At 36.7% G+C, this 26,709-nt stretch overlaps 1 protein-coding gene across 1 annotated transcript; it reads left to right on the top strand.

Annotated features, from left to right (window-relative positions):
* LOC128555793 (diisopropyl-fluorophosphatase-like) lies at window positions 1-26,418 on the top strand. Its single transcript, XM_053539365.1, has 5 exons — window positions 1-185; window positions 11,642-11,782; window positions 12,654-12,785; window positions 18,286-18,502; window positions 20,194-26,418. The coding sequence occupies exons 1-5, from the start codon at window positions 12-14 to the stop codon at window positions 20,457-20,459; spliced, it is 930 nt and encodes a 309-aa protein (XP_053395340.1). The 5' UTR covers window positions 1-11; the 3' UTR covers window positions 20,460-26,418.
* The last annotated feature ends 291 nt before the right edge of the window (window positions 26,419-26,709 follow it).

The following is a 26,709-nucleotide window of genomic DNA, read 5'->3' on the forward strand; positions in this document are numbered from 1 at the left end:
TGGACCAAAACATGTCGGAAATAATTGAGCCCAGTTTTGTTAAAATTGCAGAAAATCTGGAAGGTGCAGAAGGTCCTGTGTTTGACAAACATGGAAGCTTTTACATGGTTGCACCACTAGGAAGAGATAACAGCGAGAAAAAGCCTGAAGGTGATGTTTTGAAAGTGGACGTAGAAAGTGGAAAGGTAAAACATGCATGTCATGTGATAATAGGCAATGACCTTGACCTTAAAGTAAACCAAAGAAGTAATATGAAAAAGGCAAAGCCTCTGAGCGAGCGTAGCTTAAACAGCAAAGAAACTATTCACTGCTTAAAACAATTCCGAGAACCTATTCACTTGAAAAGAAACAAAATTTTAGTGTCATTATACCTGTAACAGCGAATATCATACGTTGCAAAATTTATGGAAAGCCGGTGTCATGGTGACGTCATTACCAGTTTGTGGTGTTCTTATGGCTTTATGCTTATTTATGACATTTTATCCCATTTTCTGGCCAATGCTTGATCTTTTAAAAGAAAATCATATTTTTTTCTACCAACTGGAAATCTTTCTTGCATTATTTTTGAGTGATGGATAATATTCAGCAATCAAATGAAGTTCTGTATTCACTGCCAACAAAGCATTTCCTGTGAGCACCTGTCCTCTAGGGACACGCACTTTGTAAATAAAAGCAAAATTGAAATTATTTCCATAACATAACTTTTTTAAAAATAAAGACACCTAATGAACATAGAGATTGTAACTCAAATATAAAATTAAAAAAAACAAAAACAATTTTCCCGACTTTGACGGAAGTAGAACAAAATGGCGGCACCCAAAATGGCGGCGCCCAGACGAGAGGAAAATTTTTCAGCTACATCACTTTGCCCCATTCGGCACACCTTTGTTATATTTGCCTACACATTGCCGTAAGGCGAGCTACGCGCTCGCAATTGCGCTTCGCGCAATTGCTCGCGAGCTATACTCGCTATAAAATACACAGAATGGCAACTGGCTGTAATCTCGCATGACCTTGTGTCAGAGCGTGAATCAGCGTTATCTTAGAAAAACGAACATCGGCAAGCATGGAGTTACAATTTGTTCCTTTAAAACTACATTTAAAATACATGTTAGCTTTTAAAGTAACATTAGTTTAATGTGAAATAGTCTTAAGACACAAAGTACACGTTTCTTACCATCAAAAGAAGCGTGGTCATACGGTGATAATTAATTTACCGATGAATAATTGCTTTCGCATACAAAATGGCGCGTGGAGAACGCGTCACTTCCGGTAAACGAGATCTCATTCAGTTGTCACGTTTTTTTTTTGGCGAGATTTGCTCTATATGCCTTTCAAGTTGCCGATCTATTTATTTTTATAGCTCTTTGAGTAAACACATTTTTTAAGGTTCATCAAAAGTGTTTGGAGACCACCCCTCAAGTGAATATTAATTTTGGACATTTATGCAGGTCTCGTAGACCATTTATAATTAATATACTGAATTGTTCAATGGTAGAAGGAATTTCTTAATTCAAAGGTAAGCTTCTTTTGGAATGTTTTGCTCAGGTGAGTTATTGTGATCGCTGCTCAGGTGAGTTATCGCGATTGCTCGACGTCCGGCGTCTGTCTGTCGTCTGTCAACATTTTAATAGCTTGTGTATGCGATAGAGGCTGTATTTTTAAATTGATCTTGAAATTTGGTCAGAATGATTGCCTTGATAAAATCTAGGTCAAGTTTGAATATGGGTAATCTGTGATCAAAAACTAGGTCACTAGGTCAAATCAAAGAAAAACTTTGTGTATGCGATAGAGGCTGTATTTTTCAATTGAACTTCATGAAGTTTGGTCAGAATGATTGCCTTGATGAAATCTAGGTCGAGTTGAGTTCGAATATGGGTCACCTGGGGTCAAAAAGTAGGTCACTAGGTCAAATCAAAGAAAAACCTTGGGTATGCGATAGAGGCTGTATTTTGCGATTGATTTTTTATGAAATTTGGTCGGAATGATTGATAAAATCTAGGTCATGTTCGAATATGGGTCAAAAACTAGGTTACTAGATCAAATCAAAGAAAAACCTTGTGTGTGCAATAGAGGCTGTATTTTTCAATTGATCTTCATGAAATTTGGCCAGAATGATTGCCTTGATGAAATCTAGGTCAGCTTTAAATATGGGTCATCTGGGATCATAAACTAGCACTAGGTCAAAACAAAGAAAGCATTGTTTATGTGATAGAAGCTCTATTTTTCAACTGATCTGGATTCTTCATAAAATTTGGTCAGAATGATTGCCTTGATGAAATGTAGGTCAAATTCGAATATGGGTCATCTAGGATTAAATAGTAGGTCACTAGGTCAAATGAAAGAAAAACCTTGTGTATACCATAGAAGCTGTATTTTTCAATTGATCTTCATGTAATTTGGTCAGAATGATTTTCTTGATGAAATCTAGGTCAAGTTTAAATATGGGTCATCTGGGGTCAAAAACTAGGTCATATCAAAGAAAATACTTGTTTAAACTCATGAGACCACAGTTTGGGTCCAATCCTAATGAAAATTGTCCAGAACATTTGTTTCCATGAAATCCCTAGGTAAAACATGTTTACACTGTCATGGTGTGTTTCTCAGGTCAGTGATCTTGGCCCTCTTGTTAACTCGGCTTTTCGAAGAAAATATAGAGCTATTGCACTCACCCCACTGAGCATCTGCGTCGCCGTTGGTTAAAGTTTTTTATGAAGTCAAATATCTCTGTTACAATCAGAGCTATTGACTTGAAACTTAAAATAGTTATTTACTATCACAGTCTACACCAGGAGAAACAGTCCCCATAACTCTGATTTGAATTTTGACAGATTTATGCCCCTTTTTAACTTAGATTTTTAGCTCACCTGAGCATGAAGTGCTCAAGGTGAGCTTTTGTGATCGCCCTGTGTCCGTCGTCCGTCCGTCGTCATCAGTCGTCCGTCCGTCATCAACAATTTGACTGTTAACACAATTTTGGCCTAAATTTAATGAAACTTTGTCAGAATGTTACCCTTAATAAAATCTTGGACGAGTTCAACATTGGGTCATCTGGGGTCAAAAACTAGGTCACCAGGTCAAATCAAAGGAAAAGCTTGTTAACACCCTAGGGGTCACAATTTTGGCCCAATCTTAATGAAACTTGGTCAGAATGTTACCCTTAATAAAATCTTGGACAAGTTCGATATTGGGTTATCTGGGGTCAAAAACTAGGTCACCAGGTCAAATCAGAGGAAAAGCTTGTTAATACTCTAGAGGTCACAATTTTGGCCCAATTTTAATGAAACGTGGTCAGAATGTTACCTTCAATAAAATCTTCGATGAGTTTGTAATTGGGTCATCTAGGGTCAAAAACTAGGTCACTAGGTCAAATCAAAGGAAAAGCTCGTAAACACTCTAGAGGTCACAATTTTGGCCCAGTCTTAATGTAACTTGGTCAGAATGGTACCCTCAATAGATTCTTGGACGAGTTCAATATTGGGTTATCTGGGATCAAAAACTAGGTCACCAGGTCAAATCAAAGGAAAAGCTTGTTAACACTTTAGAGGTCACAGTTTTGGCCCAATTTTAATGAACATAGTCAGAATGTTACCCTCAATAAAATCTTGGACTAATTTGTAATTGGGTCATCTAGGGTCAAAAACTAGGTCACCAGGTCAAATAAAAGGAAAAGCTTGTAAACACTCTAGAGGTCACAATTTTGGCCCAATTTTAATGAAACTTGGTCAGAATGTTACCCTCAATAATATCTTGGTTGAGTTTTGATATTGGGTTATCTGGGGTCAAAAACTAGGTCACCAGGTCAAATCAGAGGAAAAGCTTGTTAACACTGTAGAGGACATATTTATGACTGTATCTTCATGAAGCTTGGTCAGAATGTTAATTTTGATGATCTTAAGGTCCAGTTTGAATCTGGGTTATATAGGGTCAAAAACTAGGTCACCAGGTCAAATCAGAGGAAAAGCTTGTTAACACTATATAGGTCACAATTTTGGCCCAATTTTAATGAAACGTGGTCAGAATGTTACCCTCAGTAAAATCTTCGATGAGTTTGATATTGGTCATCTAGGGTCAAAAACTAGGTCACTAGGTCAAACCAAAGCAAAACCTTGTAAACACTAGAGGTCACAATTTTGGCCCAGTCTTAATGAAACTTGGTCAGAATGTTACCCTCAATAGAATCTTGGACGAGTTCAATATTGGGTTATCTGGGATCAAAAACTAGGTCACCAGGTCAAATCAAAGGAAAAGCTTGTTAACACTCTAGAGGTCACAATTTTGGCTCAATTTTAATGAAACATAGTCAGAATGTTACCCTCAATAAAATCTTGGACTAATTTGTAATTGGGTCATCTAGGGTCAAAAACTAGGTCACCAGGTCAAATCAAAGGAAAAGCTTGTAAACACTCTAGAGGTCACAATTTTGGCCCAATTGTAATGAAACTTGGTCAGAATGTTACCCTCAATAATATCTTGGTTGAGTTTGATATTGGGTTATCTGGGGTCAAAAACTAGGTCACCAGGTCAAATCAAAGGAAAAGCTTGTTAACACTGTAAAGGACATATTTATGACTGTATCTTCAGGAAGCTTGGTCAGAATGTTAATTTTGATGATCTTAAGGTCCAGTTTGAATCTGGGTTATGTAGGGTCAAAAACTAGGTCACCAAGTTAAATCAAAGGAAATAAAAGCTTGTTAACACTCTAGAGGCCACATTTATAACTGTATCTTTTATGAAACTTTGTCAGAATGTTAATATTGATCATCTTTGGGCAGGTTCAATCTGGGTCATGTGGGGTCAGAAACTAGGTCACCGAGTCAAATCAAAGGAAAAGCTAGTTAACACTTTAGACGTCACATTTATGACCATATCCCAATGAATCTTGTTCAGAATGTTAATCTTGATTATCTTTAGGTCAGTAGGTCAGGTGAGCGATACAGGGCCTTCATGGCCCTCTTGTTTTATTAAAGTTTTATTTAACGTCCAATATCTCTGTTACTATCAAAGCTATTGACTTGAAACTTAAAATAGCTATTTACTATCAAAGACTACCCCATAAGTAATTTTCTGATTACTACTTTTTTTTTCAAAGCTTTTGATAAAGTCAAATATCTTTGTTACTATCAAAGCTTTTGACTTGAAACTTAGAATAGTTATTAACTATCAAAGTCTACACCAGGAAAAACAATCTCCATAACTCTGATTGAAGTTTGACAGAGTTATGCCCCTTTTTAACTTAGATTTTTTTAATTAAAGTTTTATATAACGTCCAATATCTCTGTTACTATCAAAGCTATTGACTTGAAACTTAAAATAGTTATTTACTATCAAAGACTACCCCATAAGTAACAATTCCCATAACTCTGATTAGAATTTTGACAGATTTATGCCCATTTTACTTGAAAAGCTCTAGTTCAGAGTCAAGCACTGAGAAAAGACGAGTGTGTTGTCTTACGGACAGCTCTTCTTTGTTAATGGCAGTGGCTAGAGAACCGGAACTGGTTCCCTAGATAGCAACAACTGCAGGAAAGATAACTCTTAATGAAATATTGTTAACTTACATATTTTCTTGCACATACAAAACAGTGTACTGTGTTTTGTTATTTTGACAACTCTACTTTCATTTTCATTTTGTAATTTTTGCAACATTTTGAAATGTATATGTTTTGTAACATTTTCAACACTGGGAGTACCTGGAGAAATATGGTAGGCACACAATAAGTATAGACATGTCAGAATATTTTTGAAAATGAAGTTTGATATTTAAATTTCTACAAAACAGAATGTGGACGAGCAAAGTACTTGTGATTTTATATGAAAATTTATTATCCGAACATAGGATCCATAACAACTTCTGTTGAAAGACACTTCTATATTTTATGAATAGTTTGGTATACATTTTATGAAAAACAAAGGCTTATGAGGCAAAAAACATAAAACAAAAATTCACCCGAGGGGCAGATTTAAAACACTTTAATACATGAACCTTAAAGTGGAAAGTTAATTTAGCAGAATCAGGAATGGATCAATTTATCTTAAACATTTTCCAATTACTCTTGATGGCTTGCTGATTTGGGTTATACAACTTGCAGAAGTTATTTTTAACCAAAAGTTTAGTAAGGGAAAAAAATAGAAGTGTGACCACTATATTCTATGAAAATTTTTGAAAAACTGCTAACTCCTGTAATGATAAATCATTTTTTGCTATTTTTAGCTCACCTGTAACGTAGTGACACGGTGAGCTTTTGTGATCGCCCTTCGTCCGTCATCCATCCACAATTTCGTGTCTGCACGATAGTGGTTTCATTTATGATTTGATTTTTACCAGACTTGCACACAACTTGTATCACCATAAGATCTTGGTTCCTTTCTTGAACTGGCCAGATTCTGTTATGGATTCCAGGGCTCACACTGGCCTCCAAAAAATAATAGCCAACTTTTTAACCTATGAATAATTAATAGCCAAAACTGATGCGGATCTTTGCATGCAATTTTTATAAAAATAAAAATGATAAATTTTAAAATATATATTTTCTTAATTGCTTTAAAAAGCAGTAGACCCCTACAGGGGGTGTGGGAATCAGGGATTCAGGGAAATTACCTCCAAATATTGGTGTTGGGGTCCACTATAAATGTTTAAAATGCTATATTCTGATGGGTTTTGAAGGCATTTACAGGACACATATTTAGTTTGTGTAAGGCAGCTGAAATGGTTGATACTTACTGACATTATGGACAGGGCAATGGCTCAATTAGCCCCATTCATGCACACACAATATGGACACAGTTGCACACAATGGAAAGTTTACTAAGTCTTTGAGCATCATCCATGTTTAAACTTTTTCTTTATACATATCAAAAGTGTTTTCATGATTCTTTTGACCATAACTGCACTTAAAAGTCTTGAAAAGTACAATACAATCAGGTCGCGAAAATACGTGATATTTGGCATCTATGCACAATATGAATTACAGCTTTTTTGTCAACAAGTTTTTGATGGTTTATTCAATAAATATACTAATTTTTAAGAGTTTTAGAATGTTTTTACTTACGCTAATTACAGTATGCAAGCAAATTTATTTGTTGATTTTTTTTTAGTTTGCCCGTATCAGCCATGTTTCTAAAAATAGAAACAAGACTGGGTTTCCCGATAATATTTTAATTAATGTGCAAAACAAACATTTATTATGCCAGAATTGTCTTGGTAAAAAATAGACTATTAAAAATATCTGGCTTGTAATATTTCAACAAATTCGAGTTCTTTAAAAATTCTGAAAATTCGAAAACAAAATTTTTTTTCGCTTCAAACAATTTCATTTCAGATTAAAAACACATATAGATCTAACCTAGATCCTGGATTAAAGATATTTTGAAATTGTCGACAGTTAGGTCAGTTTATAATATGTTTTTAAAGATAATTAAATTAGCGGTAACTATAGATTGCAATTTAATTTTTCATCAGGAAACTGCCCGTACAAATTGGTTTAATTGTCGTCTGCCGAATAGAGTTGAAGAAAATTTGTGTTGGCGTTTTAAAATGTTCCAAAAAAAGTAGCCCGCCAGTTCAATCTGATTGACAGCTAGATAAGTAAGATTAACTTCCGGTTATAACCGCTTTAATTGTCGTCTGCATCCTACCGCCTTAGGCAATGTTATCGGCATAGTTGACACGTGTTTGGAATACACGAGGTAATAAACAGTCCGCTCTATCGATTTTCTACACTAGCAGACCGCGGGTTACTGTCTCACTTGGCATAATTATTTATGCAGCTGTTAAATAAAATAATCGCCAGTTCCTGTCGCCAAAATGAAAAAATATTCGCCAGTTAAATAAAATAATCGCAAATGGCGATAATGGCGACTGACAGCGTGAGCCCTGGATTCCAAAGTGATGGACCCTGAAAAGGCCAGAATTAGTTATTTTGACCTTGTCTGCACAATAGCAGCTTCATTTATGACTTGAATTTAATCAAACTTGCACAAAACTTGTGTCACCATAAGATCTCAGTTCCTTTCTTGAACCGGCCAGATTCCTTAATTGGTTTCAGTGTTATGGACCCTGAAAGGGCCAGAATTAGCTATTTTGACCTTGTCTGCACAACAGCAGCTTCATTATGTCTCCCCCAGGAGACGTATTGTTTTTGCCCTGTCCGTCCTTCCGTCTGTCCGTCCGTCCCTACGTCACACTTCATTTCCGAGCAATAACTGGAGAACCATTTGACCTAGAACCTTCAAACTTTATAGGGTTGTAGGGCTGCTGGAGTAGATGACCCCTATTGTTTTTGGGGTCACTCTGTCAAAGGTCAAGGTCACAGGGGCCTGAACATTGAAAACCATTTTCGATCAATAACTAGAGAACCACTTGACCCAGAATGTTGAAACTTCATAGGATGATTGGTCATGAAGAGTAGATGACCCCTATTGATTTTGGGGTCACTCCGTCAAAGGTCAAGGTCACAGGGGCCTGAACATTGAAAACCATTTCCGATCAATAACTAGAGAACCACTTGACCCAGAATGTTGAAACTTCATAGGATGATTGGTCATGAAGAGTAGATGACCCCTAATGATCTTGGGGTCACTCCGTCAAAGGTCAAGGTCACAGGGGCCTGAACATTGAAAACCATTTCCGATCAATAACTAAAGAACCACTTGACCCAGAATGTTGAAACTTCATAGGATGATTGGTCATGAAGAGTAGATGATCCCTATTGATTATGGGGTCACTCTATCAAAGGTCAAGGTCACAGGGGCCTGAACATTGAAAACCATTTCCGATCAATAACTAGAGAACCACTTGACCCAGAATGTTGAAACTTCATAGGATGATTGGTTATGAAGAGTAGATAATCCCTATTGATTTTGGGGTCACTCCGTCAAAGGTCAAGGTCACAGGGGCCTGAACATTGAAAACCATTTCTGATCAATAACTAGAGAACCACTTTACCCAGAATGTTGAAACTTCATAGGATGATTGGTCATGAAGAGTAGATGACCCCTATTGATTTTGGGGTCACTCCGTCAAAGGTCAAGGTCACAGGGGCCTGAACATTGAAAACCATTTCCGATCAATAACTAGAGAATCACTTGACCCAGAATGTTGAAACTTCATAGGATGATTGATTATGAAGAATAGATGACCCCTATTGATTTGGGGTCACTCCATCAAAGGTCAAGGTCACAGGGGCCTGAACATGGAAAACCATTTCCGATCAATAACTGGAGAACCACTTCACCCAGAATGTTGAAACTTCATAGGATGATTGTACATGCAAAGTAGATGACCCCTATTGATTTTGGGGTCACTCCATTAAAGGTCAAGGTCACAGGGGCCTGAACATTGAAAACCATTTCCGGCCAGTAACTTGAGAACCACTTGACCCAGAATGTTGAAACTTAATAGGATGATTGGTCATGCAGAGTAGATGACCTCTAACGATTTTGGGGTCACTCTATTAAAGGTCAAGGCCACAGGGGCCTGAACATGGAAAACCATTTCCAATCAATAACTTGAGAACCTCTCAACCAAGAATGTTGAAACTTCATAGGATGATTGTTCATACAGAGTAAATGACCCCTATTGTTTTTGGGATCACTCCGTTAAAGGTCAAGGTCACAGGAGCCTGAACATTGATAACCAGTTCCAATCAATAACTTGAGAACCACTTGACCCAGAATGTTGAAACTTCATAGGATGATTGAACATGCAGAGTAGATGACCCCTATTGATTTTGGAGTCAGTCAGTTAAAGGTCAAGGTCACAGTGGCCTGTTCATGTAAAATCATTTTTTGGAAATAACTTGAGAACCACTTGACCTACAATGTTGAAACTTAATAGGATGATTGGACATTCAGAGTAGATGACCCCTATTTATTTTGAGGTCACTTGATCAAAGGTCATGGTCACAGGAGCCTGAACAGTGACTTGAGAACCACTAGGCCCAGAGTGTTGAAATTTAGCGGGATGACTGGACATGCCAAGTAGATGATCCCTATTGCAGCCAACCATCAGTGTCTGTTTGACTTTCGCTCCTGACCCCTATTGACTTCTTGCCTATAGGATTTTGCATTTGGGGAGACATGCGCTTTTTTACAAAAGCATTTTCTAGTTTATGATTTGATTTTAACCAAACTTGCACACAACTTGTATCACCACAAGATCTTGGTTCCTTTCTTGAACTGGCCAGATTCCATAATGGGTTCCAGAGTTATGGCCCCTGATAGGACCAGAATTAGCTATTTTGACATTGTCTGCACAATAGCAGCTTCATTTATGATTTGAATTTAATCAAACTTGCAAAAAACTTGTGTCACCATAAGATCTTGGTTCTGTTCCTGAACTGGGCAGATCCCATAATAGGTTCCAGAGTTATGGCCCCTTGAAAGGGCCAGAATTAGCTATTTTGACCTTGTCTGCACAATAGCAGCTTCGCTCTGTAACTCTTGGACCCCTTGAAGGATTTCAAAGAAACCTGTGCAGAGCTAAGAGGTCAAAGGTCATATGACTTTGTTTTGTGTGTATATTGCTCTGCATTTGCGTTGCATTGCAGTGCTCTTGTTTTTATTTGACAGATCCTTCTTTTGTTCACTTACAATAATTTTTTTTAATTACTTCCCTTTTACGTTACTATAAATAGCTTATTTAGTCACTGTTAGTAACTTTTTTATTATTGGCTGTAGGGAAAATCCGAGACCACTTTTCTGTGGTACAACATGGCTGGTACCTTCAATTTTTAATTGCGTTTTGACATATCTGTACCTTTAAGAAAATTTCAACTATATTTTCTCATGATTCTTTTGATTGATCTTGATTATGATTTTTTGACCTTCTTGTCCTTAAGTGCAATGATAACAGGTGAGCGATATAGGGCCATTATGGCCCTCTTGTTAGATACATAAATACAGACAAACTGCCGCGAATTTTCACTTGTCTTGCTACAATTTGAAGTCATCCTGCAATTTACTAAGAAAACATTATTTTTACAGACAGCATCCAGTTTAAAGTGTGTTGAAAGTCAATGAAAACAGTAAATACTGGAATCTTGTTTTTGACCATTGGATGTCTAGCAAATGTAATCGTAATGTGGTACTGTAATGTAGCTGGGCAGATTTTAGAGTTGCAAAAACTAACTGCTTTTCATTTTAAATCAATTTTTAGCTTGACTTTTTGGAGAAAAAGTAGAGCTATTGCACTCGCCCAAGCATCGGCCTCACCATTGGTTAAAGTTTTTGATGAAGTCAAATATCTCTGTTACAATCAAAGCTATTGACTTGAAACTTGAAATATTTATTTACTATCAAAGTCTACACCAGGAGAAACAATCCCCATAACTGATTTGAATTTTGACAGAATTATGCCCCTTTATAACTTAAAAGTTTTTGGTATAAGTCTTTTTCCCTCGGACACTAGTAGGAAATTGTACAGCCTGGTATTCTGAATCCTCAAAAAACAAGGTGGTCATAATTTAAAATAAAAAATCTTCAAACCTCATCTTCGAAATTTGAAAATGCTTTTGAAGAAGTGTTCCTTTAGTAACAGTTGATGCCGAATGTTGATTTTTTTTTTTTTTGCTGGGATGTAAAGTCAAAGCTTTTAATTCTGTTGAAAGGGTAAAGATTTTCGAATATATTGTTGTTTCAGGTAGATATTCTGTGTTCACCACAAGATGGAGACAGAGGAGGGATCCCTGCCGGCTGTCAGTGTGACCTTGACAACAACATCTGGATAGCTGATATGGCACTTGGTATACTCAGGATGGATACATCAGGAAAATACCAACAGGTGGTTATATTTTTCAGCTGGCTCTTCAGATGAATGGTAAAGTCTTTACCTTTGTTGGTTTGAGCCCTCTTAGCTTTGTATTCTTTCATGTGCAGTTACCAGGTTCCAGGGTTATTCAACCAAGATTGGTGACCAGTCTCAGAATGCCGTGTTGCCATTGGTCATTTACAATAATGTCAGGTCAAAGTCAGCCAATCAAATGGGTGATGGTCATTTTGAATTAAAGTAAAGAAAAAAGTATGCATCTTATACTGTGATGCCTAATTGTGTATTTGTCCTTTTATAAAGCTTTTTATAATCAGTTCATATTCAGGCTTCTGATACATTTGCATTTTGCATAACATTTAGATTAAGTTTTACTTTGACTTTTAGACATTTTTTTATCCAAAATAATTTACTACATAATTATATCAATTAATGCATTTAGCCAATCTGACTTAAGTACTTGATCTTCTAAACGAAGATCTGAGAACGACCCATTCACATACGTCTTCTGTATATTTTGGATTTCCAGTATTGCTATTTTTATTTTAACCAATCAGACGACTTGTTCGAATGCCAAAGAGTAAGAAAAATATGCAGTTATTCCAGGGCTCGAACCCGGGACCCCTCGCTTACAAAGCAAGTGGCCTACCGACTGAGCTAACCGGCTATATGACACAATATGACATATGAATTGTAAATATCAAAAGTCAAGGCTACAGGTAGATTTGCAACATGTTGTAAGCTATGCTCTGATTGGCTAGCGAAAGGGTCGTCAGAACGAGGCCATGAATAGGTCGTTTTCAGATCCTATGCGTAGCGTAATAGGAGATGTACTTTAGTCAGATTGTGCATTTAGCATAGTCGACTCGTTTTTTCTCATTGATAGATGTTTAAAGAGGACAGTTCAGGACGTACAATGCAAGGTTGTAACGACTGTGCATTTGACTATGATGGTAATTTATGGGTCACTGCTCCGGCTGGGGATATAGCACCTGCAGAGCTTAAACGGTCATTTGAGGTAATATGATCAATTTTAATCTAATTATCATTACATGTTTATGTGCAAAGATTTCTTTTCTATACACATTTTGTCAACATTTTTAGCTCATCTGATTTTTTGAAAAAAAATGATGAGTTATTGTCATCACTTGAGCGGTTGTCGGCGTCGGCGTCGGCGTCGGCGTTGCCTGGTTAAGTTTTATGTTTAGGTCAGCTTTTCTCCTAAACTATCAAAGCTATTGCTTTGAAACTTGGAATACTTATTTACCATCATAAGCTGACCCTGTATAGCAAGAAACATAACTCCATCTTGCTTTTTGCAAGATTTATGGCCCCTTTTGTACTTAGAAAATATCAGATTTCTTGGTTAAGTTTTATGTTTAGGTCAACTTTTCTCCTAAACTATCAAAGCTATTGCTTTGAAACTTGGAATACTTGTTTACCATCATAAGCAGACCCTGTACATCAAGAAACATAACTCCATCTTGCTTTTTGCAAGAATTATTGCCCCTTTTGGACTTAGAAAATCAGTTTTCTTGGTTAAGTTTTATGTTTAGGTCAGCTTTTATCCTAAACTATCAAAGCTATTGCTTTAAAACTTGCAACACTTGTTCACCATCATAAGCTGACCCTGTACAGCAAGAAACATAACTCCATCATGCTTTTTGCAAGATTTATGGCCCCTTTTGGACTTAGAAAATATCAGATTTCTTGGTTAAGTTTTATGTTTAGGTCAACTTTTTCTCTTAAACTATCAAAGCTATTGCTTTGAAACTTGCAACACTTATTCACCATCATAAGCTGACCCTGTACAGCAAGCAACATAACTCCATCCTGCTTTTTGCAATAATTATTGCCCCTTTTGGACTTAGAAAATCATTTTCTTGGTTGAGTATTATGTTTAAGTATACTTTTCTCATAAACTATCAAAGCTATTGCTTTAAAACTTGCAACAGTTTTTCACAATCATAAGTGGACACTGTACATCAAGAAACATAACTCTATCCTGCTTTTTGCAAGAATGATGGCCCTTTTTAGACTTAGAAAATCATGGGTAGGACAATATTTCTATTATACAAAAAAAATCAGATGAGCGTCAGCACCCGCAAGGCGGTGCTCTTGTTGTCTTACCAATATTTCAAAAATGTTGAATATGTATGCTTGGCATCACTGGCACAACAAAATATATTCTAATGGACATAATTATGTCCCCCCCCCCCGCCACCACATATTGTTTTTGCCCTGTCCGTCCATCAGCACACTTCATTTCCGATCAACATCTGGAGAACCATTTGACCAAGAACCCTCAAACTTCATAGGATGGTAGGGCTTATTGTTTTTGGGGTCACTCCTTTAAAGGTCAAGGTCACAGGGGCCTGAACATGGAAAATCATTTCTGGTCAGTAACATGAGAACCACTTGACCCATTATGTTGAAACTTCATAGGATGATTGGACATGCAGAGTAGATGACCCCTATTGATTTTTGTCACTTGATCATAGATCAAGGTCAAAGGGACCAGAACATGGAAAACTGTTTCTGATCAGTAACTTTAGAACCATTTGACCCAGAACATTCAAACTTCATATGGTGGTAGGACTTACAGAGTAGATGACCCTTATTGGTTTTGGAGTCACTCGAGCAAAGGTCAAGGTCACAGGGACTTGAACATAGAAAACCATTTCTGATCAGTAACTTGAGAACCACTTGACCCAGAATGTTGAAACTTCATAGGATGATTGGACATGCAGAGTAGATGAACCCTATTTATTTTGGGGTCACTCAGTCAAAGGTCACAGGGGCCAGAACATGGAAAACCGTTTCCAATCCGTAACTTGGGAACCACTTGACCCAGAAGATTGAAACTTAATGGGATGATTGGACATGCTGAGTAGATGATCCCTATTGCAGGACTTCCGCTCCTGTTCCCTATTGACTGCTTACCTATTACTACTATGCTATGGGGGAGACATGTGCTTTTCTACAAAAGCATCTTCTAGTTTATACTGGTTGCTGCTGGGATGTTAATTAAAAGTATCAGGTCATACAATAGGCCATGTTTAGCCAAAAGAGTGAGGCTACATTTTGCTTTTGATAAATTATGCTGGTGTAGTAGTCTTTAGACATGTAAAGTACGAAGTAGCTTTGGTGTTTTTGCCATGAGGTTTTTCCACAAAGCAGTCTTGTAAAATGTATTATATGAGAAGGCTTTATCTTGCTTAAATAAGTTATAAATCCTCTGTCAATAATTCTGTCTGAATGGCAAGTTTTAGGACAAGTCAAAGGGAAGTTCATTGTTCTTAAACAGTTGAACCAGATGTGTATCCATAGGACACAGGTGCTTCACTTTCTATCACTGTACATGGTTTCATGACATAACTGAAATGTTTTTTTGTTGTTTTTTTTGTACCAGTTTATATTTTGACAAAGTCTTTTGAGATAAAGCTTTGAAACTTTCAACACTTGTTTACCATCACCATGTCCAATTATAGGCAAGAGTACTTAACTCCATCAAGAATTTTGGCTGAATTATGGCCCCTTTCGACTTAAAAATCTTCGTTAAGTTTTTCGTACCAGTTTATATTTTGACAAAGTCTTTTGAGATAAAGCTTTGAAACTTTCAACACTTGTTTACCATCACCATGTCCAATTATAGGCAAGAGTACCTAACTCCATCAAGAATTTTGGCTGAATTATGGCCCCTTTCGACTTAAAAATCTTCGTTAAGTTTTTCGTACCAGTTTATATTTTGACAAAGTCTTTTGAGATAAAGCTTTGAAACTTTCAACACCTATTTACCATCACCATATCCAGTTATAGGCAAGAATACATAACTCCATCAAGGATTTTGGCTGAATTATGGCCCCTTTCGACTTTAAAATCTTAGTTAAGTTTTTCGTACCAGTTAATATTTTGTGTAAAGTGTTTGACATATGGCTTTGAAACTTTTATCACTTGTTCAGTATAATAGTCTCTATCTGTAGGAAAGAGTACATAACTCTGTCATCTATTTTGGCTAAATTATGGCCCTTTTTGGACTTGGAAATTTGTTGTTTTCATACAAGTCCACGTTTTGTCAAAACTATTTGACATATTGCTTTTAAACTTTGAACACTTGTTTATCATCATGATTTCAATCTGTAGGCAAGAGTACATAACTTGACAACTATTTTGGCTGAATTATGGTCCTTTTTGGACTTTGAAATTGGTTCACACATTGCCATTTAGTGCAAGACTTACCGAAATCCACAAATACAGGAACATTGTTTGTCTAATCTTTTTATGCCCCTGGAGGGAGGCATACAGTTTTTGAACCATCTGTCCGTCTGTCAGTCTGTCGGTCTGTCAGTCTGTTAGTCTGTCCGCAATTTTCGTGTCCGGTCCATATCTTTGTCATCGATGGATGGATTTTCAAATAACTTGGCATGAATGTGTACCACAGTAAGACGACGTGTCGCGCGCAAGACCCAGGTCCGTAGCCCAAGGGTCAAGGTCACAATTAGACATTAAAGGATAGTGCATTGATGGGCGTGTCCGGTCCATATCTTTGTCATCAATGGATGGATTTTCAAATAACTTGGCATGAATGTGTACCACAGTATGACGACGTGTCGCTCGAAAGACCCAGGTCCGTAGCTCAAAGGTCAAGGTCACACTTAGACTTTAAAGGATAGTGCATTGATGGGCGTGTCCGGTCCATATCTTTGTCATCCATGGATGGATTTTCAAATAACTTGGCTTGAATGTGTACCACAGTAAGACGACGTGTCACGCGCAAGACCCAGGTCCGTAGCTCAAAGGTCAAGGTCACACTTAGACGTTAAAGGTCATTTTTCATGATAGTGCATTGATGGGCGTGTCCGGTCCATATCTTTGTCATTCATGCATGGATTTTAAAATAACTACGCATGAATGTGTGACACAGTAAGACGACGTGTCGCGCGCAAGACCCAGCTCCATAGGTCAAAGGTCCTAAACTCGAACGTCGGCCATAACTATTCATTCAAAGTGCCATCGGGGGCATGTGTCATCCTATGGAGACAGCTCTTGTTTTTTCTTTTGTCTGAATATATGTGGTAATATTTTGACCCCATTCTTCAATCAGTTCTTTGAATAGTCGAGTGCGCTGTCATCAGACAGCTCTTGTTCACTTACTCAAGGACCATAACTCGGGTGTAGAGGAGTGAAAACCCAAAGACAACACCAGGTGCACAATTTCTCATGCTGTATAACAACCCTCTAATGTTTTGTGACTCTGTGTCAAGTACATAGAGGATATTTGTTTGTTTTGAGTGAATATGGAAAATATCTCATTGAGAAGTGAGAAAATTTCAAATATTTTGACATTTTCTGACTTCGAGGTGAGATATATTCCATATTCACGAAAAACAAACAAGTTTTCTTTTTATTTTATGCTCAGTTACGTTGAGATGTGTGTTTTGCAAATATTTTTCATCTCAGCGCGGGAAACAGACACGCGTAAACAGACATGACGTCAGACGTGTTATGACGTTAAAAAGACGCACACAACATAAAGTTCCATTTAATTTTTATTTTTTGCTGCATAACGTTATGAAATTCTCATGAAGTAAAATAATTTGAATCGAGAAATATACTTTAAACAGCAAAGTGCGACCACAATTTTCACCCTGTTTTAAGCAAATAATTTAAAATTCATACACAATGCATGCGGGGGCGGAGCTGTATCTCTCACAGTGTGAAAATATGGATTTCATATTTTCACAGTGTGAGTGATGAGATATGAAAATATTTAATTGATTGAATACAGTATTTCATTAGTTAGCATGAAATAAATTTTGAGATACATGGCGCACATACTTTTATGCCCTTAATACATATTTTTGACTAAGTCAAGGGCCATAACTCTGGTCTTACAGAGTGAAATCCAAACAAAAAGCTTTGGTGCACAAATTCACATACTAAGTAATATTACTGCATGGTTTCATGACTCTAGGTGAAATATTTTTTAAAATATATGCAACACAAACTTTTAAACGCTATGGGTATTTTTCACTCGGTCAAGAACAATAACTCAAGTCTAGCTGAGTGAAAACCCAAACAAAACACCAGGTGCACGAACATCCTATACAGCAATTCCTAATCTTTTATGACTCTACTTTAAATACTTCAAGAGATATCTGCAGCACAAACTTGTTTGTTATTTATGCATATTCTTGACTCAAGGGGCAATAGCTCTAGTCTGAAGGACAGAAATTTCAAAGGTGCACAACTTCACTTGTTGAATTATTTTTCTATTATGTTTTATGATACTAGGTCAGATAAGTTTTAAGATACTTGTGACACAAACCTTCATGTCCTTTTATGCATATTTTTTACTAAGTCAAGGGCCATGACTCTGGTCTGGCTTAATGTTTGGGTATTGCATTAAACCTTTCTCACTTTTATGTTATCGAGGAAGAATATCTAAATACTATTTCATTAACTTGTGAAAAAAAAAATCTCTACAGTATTAATCATTTTGATGTGTTTATCACCAGGAACCATTTGGATCAGTATACTGCCTTACCAAAGATCAGAAGCTTGTAAGAATAGAAGGTAACTTAAGATTTCCCAATGGTATAGCTGTTCTTCATACAGATGATGGTAAGCCAAGCAAACTGATTGTGGCAGAAACCCCTACTAAACTTCTGTGGCAGTATGATATAAAAGGTCCTGGTGAAGTAGGGGAGAGAAGTATCTGGGGAAAATTGCCAGGTATGTATACTCTGTCTTGTTTTCTAGCACATATTTTATTTCCATTTAGCTACATTTTTTAGCTCACCTGTCACAAAGTGACAAGGTGAGCTTTTGTGATCGCGTGGCGTCCGTCGTCCGTGCGTGCGTGCGTGCGTAAACTTTTGCTTGTGACCACTCTAGAGGTCACATTTTTCATGGGATCTTTATGAAAGTTGGTCAGAATGTTCATCTTGATGATATCTAGGTCAAGTTCGAAACTGGGTTACGTGCGGTCAAAAACTAGGTCAGTAGGTCTAAAAATAGAAAAACCTTGTGACCTCTCTAGAGGCCATATTTTTCATGAGATCTTCATGAAAATTGGTCAGAATGTTCACCTTGATGATATCTAGGTCAAGTTCGAAACTGGGTCACGTGGGGTCAAAAACTAGGTCAGTAGGTCTAAAAATAGAAAAACCTTGTGACCTCTCTAGAGGCCATATTTCTCAATGGATCTTCATGAAAATTGGTCAGAATGTTCACCTTGATGATATCTAGGTCAAGTTCGAAACTGGGTCATGTGGGGTCAAAAACTAGGTCAGTAGGTCTAAAAATAGAAAAACCTTGTGACCTCTTTAGAGGCCATATTTCTCAATGGATCTTCATGAAAATTGGTCAGAATGTTCACCTTAATGATATCTAGGTCAAGTTCGAAACTGGGTCACGTGCGGTCAAAAACTAGGTCAGTAGGTCTAAAAATAGAAAAACCTTGTGACCTCTCTAGAGGCCATATTTATCAATGGATCTTCATGAAAATTGGTGAGAATGTTCACCTAGATGATATCTAGGTCAGGTTTGAAACTGGGTTACGTGCGGTCAAAAACTAGGTCAGTAGGTCTAAAAATAGAAAAACCTTGTGACGTCTCTAGAGGCCGTGTTTCTCAATGGATCTTCATGAAAATTGATCAGAATGTTCCTCTTGATGATATCTAGGTCAAGTTCGAAACTGGGTCACGTGCGGTCAAAAACTAGGTCAGCAGGTCGAAAAATAGAAAAACCTTGTGACCTCTCTAGAGGCCATATTTTTCATGAGATCTTCATGAAAATTGGTGAGAATGTTCACCTTGATGATATCTAGGTCAGATTCAGAAGTGGTGCCTTCAAAAACTAGGTCATTAGGTCAAATAATAGAAAAACCTTGTGACCTCTCTAGAGGTCATATTTTTCAATGGATCTTCATGAAAATTGGTCAGAATTTTTTATCTTGATGATATCTATGTCACATGTGCTCAAAAACTAGGTCACTATGTCAAATAATAGAAATAACGATGTCATACTCAGTTCAACACTAGGTCATGTGGGGATAGGTGAGCGATTCAGGACCATCATGGTCCTCTTGTTTACACTACCCAGTTAAAGATTTAAAATATTTTAAGAAGAAAATCTTTACATTGAGGGTATACTTCAGTTGATTTAGTCTAGCGGCAATGTAGCTATGTAGAGGCATATGGAGTCAGTTCATTTTTAAAAACAGTAAAAAAAAAATGTTTTCCAGTAGGATCATATTCTGAAATGCTAAATGGTTGCATCTCATTTTCCCCAACAACGTTTTTGTTTAGTTACTTTCTGCATAGAGAAAAAAATTACAATTTTAATGACTTAAAGCATTTTTCTTGAATTTGGCTTACCTATAGATTTTTAAATCCTAAAAAAGGTTATGGTTTTGTCAACAGGTGACCATGAAGGAGGGCCAGATGGTATGGATTTTGATGAACACAACAACCTAATTGTGGCGAACTGGGGTGGTGGCCATCTTGAAGTATTTTGCTCAACTGGAGGTGATCCTGTGACAAGGATCAAATGTCCTTTTAATAAACCTAGTAACGTTCATTTCAAGCCAGGTTCCAATACTGTGTTTGTGACAGAGCACCAATTTAACGGGGTGTGGAAGTTTGAGTGGAAACACAAAGGCAAGAAACAATACTGTGAAACCAAATAATGACTACCGTATTACTATTTACATGATTATTATCTTATTTAGAGTAGGTTGTAGATTTTCTTATAATATCAAAATAAGACTGTGATTTTACTGTGATTCATTGTGTTCATTCTGAAATGGTGCTATTTAATTAATATTTCGTTATATGCTTTTCATTTCTGTGTAATTTTAATCACTATATCACATAATTATATGAGGGTTGCTCCAAATGTCACTGCAACCATAAAAATATGTATATTGTAAAAGAAAAACAATAATTCTAACAAAAATACCTTTATGTACTTTACAGTATTTCCCCAAAATTTTATCAAATTGTATTGCATACTTTTGGAGACATCAATATTAAGTGGAAATCATGTCAATGGCAAATCCCGCATTACACAGATGTTACTTATGACAGAAATAAGAAAAACATGTCACAAAGCAGTAACATGACATTGTGTTTACGCCATGTTCCATATGTAATTGGGCATTGTCTTTTGATTTGTTTTTTACATTTATAAAAAAATATTTTACCATGTGGCAAAATGGTGTCAGTGGTATACTTTATATTTCTATGTACATTTTAGTTAAAACAACCCCATGTAAAGTATGTCTTGAGGATTTTTATCATAATACAAATTTAAAATAAAAAAAAATGTTCTGTGGAGGCAGTGACGTTGCTTCTTGATCAACCCTTGTATATCTTCTATAAAACACCTGTGTAAATTAAGATATTCAAAATTGATCAAGAGGACTTAATTCAGTGAATCTATGTGAAGCATACCTCTACACACAAATTTGCTAGTGGGATCTTATTATGCTTTGGTAGTAATCTGTATATTTTTGGTGTTGGATTTGTAAGATGAATTTTATTGAGTTGACCTTGATTTCTTTGACCTACTTGTTTAGGTTTGACCTTTTAAGGTCATTTTTAGTTTGACTATACGAAGTATATGGAGAGCTATCCTACTCAACCCAGCGTCGGCATCCTTCCGCGTCCCCACCTTGGTTAGTTTTTTTTACACTTTCTCTTTTTTCTCCTTATCTCTGTAATTACTTGATGGATTTGTTTCAATGAATTATCCCCCACTTTTACTTAGAATTTCAGGTTAAAGTTTTGATGCACTTTCACCGTATCTCAGTTATTACTAAATGGGTTTGATTCAAACTTAAAATAGTTGTTTAACGTCATCACTCACATCATATGACATAAGAGCCATAACTCTTGCACCAATATTTGATGAATTATCTCCCCTTTTTACTTAGAGTTTCAGGTTAAAGTTTTGGTGCACTTTCACTCTCAGTTATTACTAAATGGATTTGATTGAAACTTAAAATAGTTGTTCCACCTTATCATCCACATCATATGACGCAAGGTGCACAAGTCTGGCACCATTTTTCATGAATTATGCCCCCTTTTACTTAGAATTTAAAGTTAATTTTGATGCATTTTCACTATATCTTAGTAATTACTAAATGGATTTGATTCAGATTTAAAGTAGTTGTTCCACATCATAACCCACAAGGTGTATAAGTCTTGCACTAATATTTTATGAATTATGTCCCCTTTTTGCTTGGAATTATACTTTATTTAGTGTTTTGATACACTTTATCTTTATCTCTCTTATAACTTAATATTTTTGACACAGACTCAAGCTGTTGTGCAATATCTTCATCCACCATTGGAATCATTAGACAATTCAGTGACAGCTCCAGCTTCCTCAGATGTGCCCAGTTTCGCTATCCAGCTTCGAAATAGTCAAGCCCACTGTCTCCTGTGACAGCTCATTTTATCTCACCAGTCATATAGTGACAAGGTGAGTTTTTTTGATCACCCTTCGTCCGTCATCGTCTGTCCACAATTCCTTTTTTGAACACGACAGAGACCACATTTTGCAGTCGATTTTAATCAGACTTGCACACAACTTGTATTGGCATAATATCTCAGTTCCTTTCGAAAACTGGCCAGGTCCCATCATGGGTTCCAGAGTTATGGCCCTTTAAAGGGCCAAAATTTACTATTTTGGCTTGTGAACACGATAGAGAACACATTTTGCTATCAGTTTTAATTAAACTTGCACACAACTTGTAGTGGCATAATATCTCGGTTCCTTTGGAAAACAGGCCAGATCCCATCATGGGTTCCAGAGTTATGGCCCCATAAATGCCAAAATTTGCTATTTTTGGCTTTTGCAGCCATAATGGTTTGATTTGTAGAAACTTGCAAAATATCTTTAACAACAATAGATCTTGGATTCCATGATGAATCTGTCAGATCCAATCATAGGTTCCTTAGTTACGGCCCCAGATTGAGCCCTGAAAGAGCCAAAATTTGTTTACTTTTACCTTGTGAACACGATAGAGATTATGGGTTCTAGAGTTACTGCCCCTGAAAGGGACAAAATCTTCAATTTTGGCCCTTTCACCCATATAGACAGGTATCATTTATGCTTTGATTTGATACAAAGTTACACAGAATGTTTATCTTGATGATCTTTAGGCCATATTTTATGACCCTATCTTCATGGAATTTGGTAAGAATGTCTATCTTGATGATTCCTAGGCCAAGTTCGAAACTGGGTCATGTGGAGTCAAAAACTAGGTCACCACTCAAATCAAAGAAAAAGCTTGTTAACACTGTAGAGGCCATATTTATGACCCTACCTTCATTTAACTTGGTCAGAATGTTTATCTTGATTTCAGGGCCAAGTTTAACAGGTGAGTGATGCAGGGTCATCATGACCCTCTTGTTGTACTTTACTCATCATTTATTCATTTAGACATCACTATTCATACTTATATTCCATTTCTGAACAAGCAGGGCTTGTTCTAATATTTTTAGCTCACCTGTCACATATTGACAAGGTGAGCTTTTGTGATCACGCAGCGTCCGTCGTCCGTGCGTTCGTCCGTCCGTCCGTAAACTTTTGCTTGTGACCACTCTAGAGGTCACATTTTTTGTGGGATCTTTATGAAAGTTGGTCAGAATGTTCATCTTGATGATATCTAGGTCAAGTTCGAAACTGGGTCACGTGCCTTCAAAAACTAGGTCAGTAGGTCTAAAAATAGAAAAACCTTGTGACCTCTCTAGAGGCCATATATTTCACAAGATCTTCATGAAAATTGGTCAGAATGTTCATCTTGATGATATCTAGGTCAAGTTCGAAACTGGGTCACGTGCCTTCAAAAACTAGGTCAGTAGGTCTAAAAATAGAAAAACCTTGTGACCTCTCTAGAGGCCATATATTTCACAAGATCTACATGAAAATTATTCAGAACGTTCACCTTGGTGATATCTAGGTCAAGTTCGAAACTGGGTCACGTGCTATCAAAAACTAGGTCAGTAGGTCAAATATTAGAAAAACCTTGTGACCTCTCTAGAGGCCATATTTTTCATGGGATCTGTATGAAAGTCGGTCTGAATGTTCGTCTTGATGATATCTAGGTCAAGTTCGAAACTGGGTCATGTGCCTTCAAAAACTAGGTCAGTAGGTCTAAAAATAGAATAACTTTGTGACCTCTTTAGAGGCCATATATTTCATGAGATCTTCATGAAAATTGGTCAGAATGTTCACCTTGATGATATCTAGGTCAAGTTCGCAATTGGGTCACGTGCCATCAAAATCTAGGTCAGTAGGTCAAATAATAGAAAAACCTTGTGACCTCTCTAGAGGCCATATTTTTCATGGGATCTGTATGAAAGTTGGTCTGAATGTTCATCTTGATGATATCTAGGTCAAGTTCGAAAGTGGGTCATGTGCCGTCAAAAACTAGGTCAATAGGTCAAATAATAGAAAAACCTTGTGACCTCTCTAAAGGCCATATTTTTCATGGGATCTGTATGAAAGTTGGTCTGAATGTTTATCTTGATGATATCTAGGTCAAATTCGAAACAGGGTCATGTGCGGTCAAAAACTAGGTCAGTAGATCCAAAAATAGAAAAACCTTGTGACTTCTCTAGAGGCCATACTTTTTAATGGATCTTCATAAAAATTGGTCAGAATGTTCATCTTGATGATATCTAGGTCAAGTTCGAAAGTGGGTCACGTACCATCATAAATTAGGTCAGTAGGTCAAATAATGAAAAAACATTGTGACCACTCTAGAGGCCATATTTTTCATGGGATCTGTATAAAAGTTGGTCTGAATGTTTATCTTGATGATATATAGGTCAAGTTTGAACTGGGTCAACTGCGATCAAAAACTAGGTCAGTAGGTCTTGAAATAGAAAAACCTTGTGACCTCTCTAGAGGCCATACCCTTGAATGGATCTTCATGAAAATTGGTCAGAATGTTAACCTTGATGATATCTAGGTCAAGTTTGAAACTGGGTCACGTGCCTTAAAAAACTAGGTCAGTAGGTCAAATAATAAAAAAAACCTTGTGACCTCTCTAGAGGCCATACTTTTCATGGGATCTGTATGAAAGTTGGTCTGAATGTTCATCTTGATGATATTTAGGTCAAGTTCGAAACTGGGTCAACTGCTGTCAAAAACTAGGTCAGTGTGTCTAAAATTATTAAAATCTTTTGACCTCTCTAGAGGCCATATTTTTCAATGGATCTTCATGAAAATTGATCTGAATGTTCACCTTGATGATATCTAGGTCAGTTTCGAAACTGGGTCACGTGCGGTCAAAATATAGGCCAGTAGGTATAAAAATAGAAAAACCTTGTGACCTCTCTAGAGGCCATATTTTTCATGAGATCTTCTTGAAAATTAGTGAGAATGTTCACCTTGATGATATCTAGATAAAGTTCAAAACAGGGTCACGTACCTTCGAAAACTAGGTCAATAGGTCAAATAATAGAAAAACCTTGTGACCTCTCTAGAGACCATATTTTTCAATGGATCTTTATGAAAATTGGTCAGAATTTTTATCTTGATAATATCTAGGTCAGGGTCAAAACTGGGTCACATGAGCTCAAAAACTAGGTCACTATGTCAAATAATAGAAAAAACGTCATACTCAAAACTGGGTCATATGGGAAGAGGTGAGCGATTCAGGACCAACATGGTCCTCTTGTTTAAAGAAAATATGGTGCTAGTCAAATTCTTTACGGAGAAATACACATACCAGATAACATTTTACATTGACTCGGACATTGAATGTTTAGTTAAATTTTATTTAACTTTCATTAAGTGGACATAAATGATAATATCACATTTTGTGTTAATACAAAACTTTAATTTAACATATTAATATGTTTTAATGAAGTACAGAAAGAGAAAATTTCTGTATCTTCCGAATAGTTCTAGTCATGTTACAGTGTGAGAGACTGCTTGTATGTGTATAATATTCAAGATACAAATATGCTACATACTCTCGCCTATATAACATTAACAGGGGTCTACGGGGCAAAGTGGTTCAGGTTGCTGACTTCTAATCACTTGCCCTTCACTAATGTGGGCTCGAGCCTCCCTCAGGGCATTGAATTCTTCATGTGGGGAAGCCATTCAGCTGGCTTACTTAAGGCTGATAGATCTACCCAGGTGCTCTCCCCCCTCTCCCCATGATGAAATGATGCATGGAGGGGCGCCTGGGGTCTTCCTCCACCATCAAAGCTGGAAAGTCGCCATATGACCTATAAATATGTCAGTGCGACGTTAAACCCAACAAAAATATATATATATCATTAACAGAGTCCAGGGTGGAGAATTGGTTCCAGGAACTTACATGTAGACTGGACAATGTCATAATGTTTATGTGATAGAGAAAATGCAACATTCCTTGACATTAATGCCATGACTAAGTGAGGGAAAACACGACATGCATGATAATACAATTCGTTTCATTCCCCGTCTTCATTGTTGAATCATCAGAATACAAACTTGATAAAATAGTCCCCTAATATTTACAAAAGGAAAGTATTTTTATGTTGTTTTTTATTATTTGATATACATGTGTTATGTGCCATATGACTGGCATCTACAATATTCAGAGAATAGTTTTATAATAAACAAAATATTCAAACTTGTTTACTGTTCGTGTTATAGTTTCGTAGTCCTGATATCACTGTTTTTTAAAGCAACCTCAGAATGGACACTGTTATCTTTAGCTCGACTATTCAAAGAACAGTTCGAGCTATTCTACTTACCCTGGTGTAAGCATCAGCATCACACCTTGGTTTTTTGCATGCAAGTACATACAGTTATCATTTAAGGGCATTAACTTTGAAACTTAATTATTTTCGTTGTAAGTTTAGTTTTGCATGGAAGCACAAGCTATTATTTAAAGGCATATAGCTTTGAAACTTAGTTTTCATTTT

This window comes from Mercenaria mercenaria, chromosome 3 (assembly GCF_021730395.1).
Source record: "Mercenaria mercenaria strain notata chromosome 3, MADL_Memer_1, whole genome shotgun sequence".
Classification (NCBI taxonomy): domain Eukaryota; kingdom Metazoa; phylum Mollusca; class Bivalvia; order Venerida; family Veneridae; genus Mercenaria; species Mercenaria mercenaria.

Excerpts from the sequence above, each read along its gene's own strand:
- LOC128555793 (XM_053539365.1), top strand. The coding sequence starts at position 12 with ATGTCGGAAATAATTGAGCCCAGTTTTGTTAAAATTGCAGAAAATCTG. Across the intron at positions 186-11,641 it reads TGGACGTAGAAAGTGGAAAG|GTAGATATTCTGTGTTCACC; the intron begins GTAAAACATGCA and ends TTGTTGTTTCAG. Across the intron at positions 11,783-12,653 it reads CATCAGGAAAATACCAACAG|ATGTTTAAAGAGGACAGTTC; the intron begins GTGGTTATATTT and ends TCTCATTGATAG.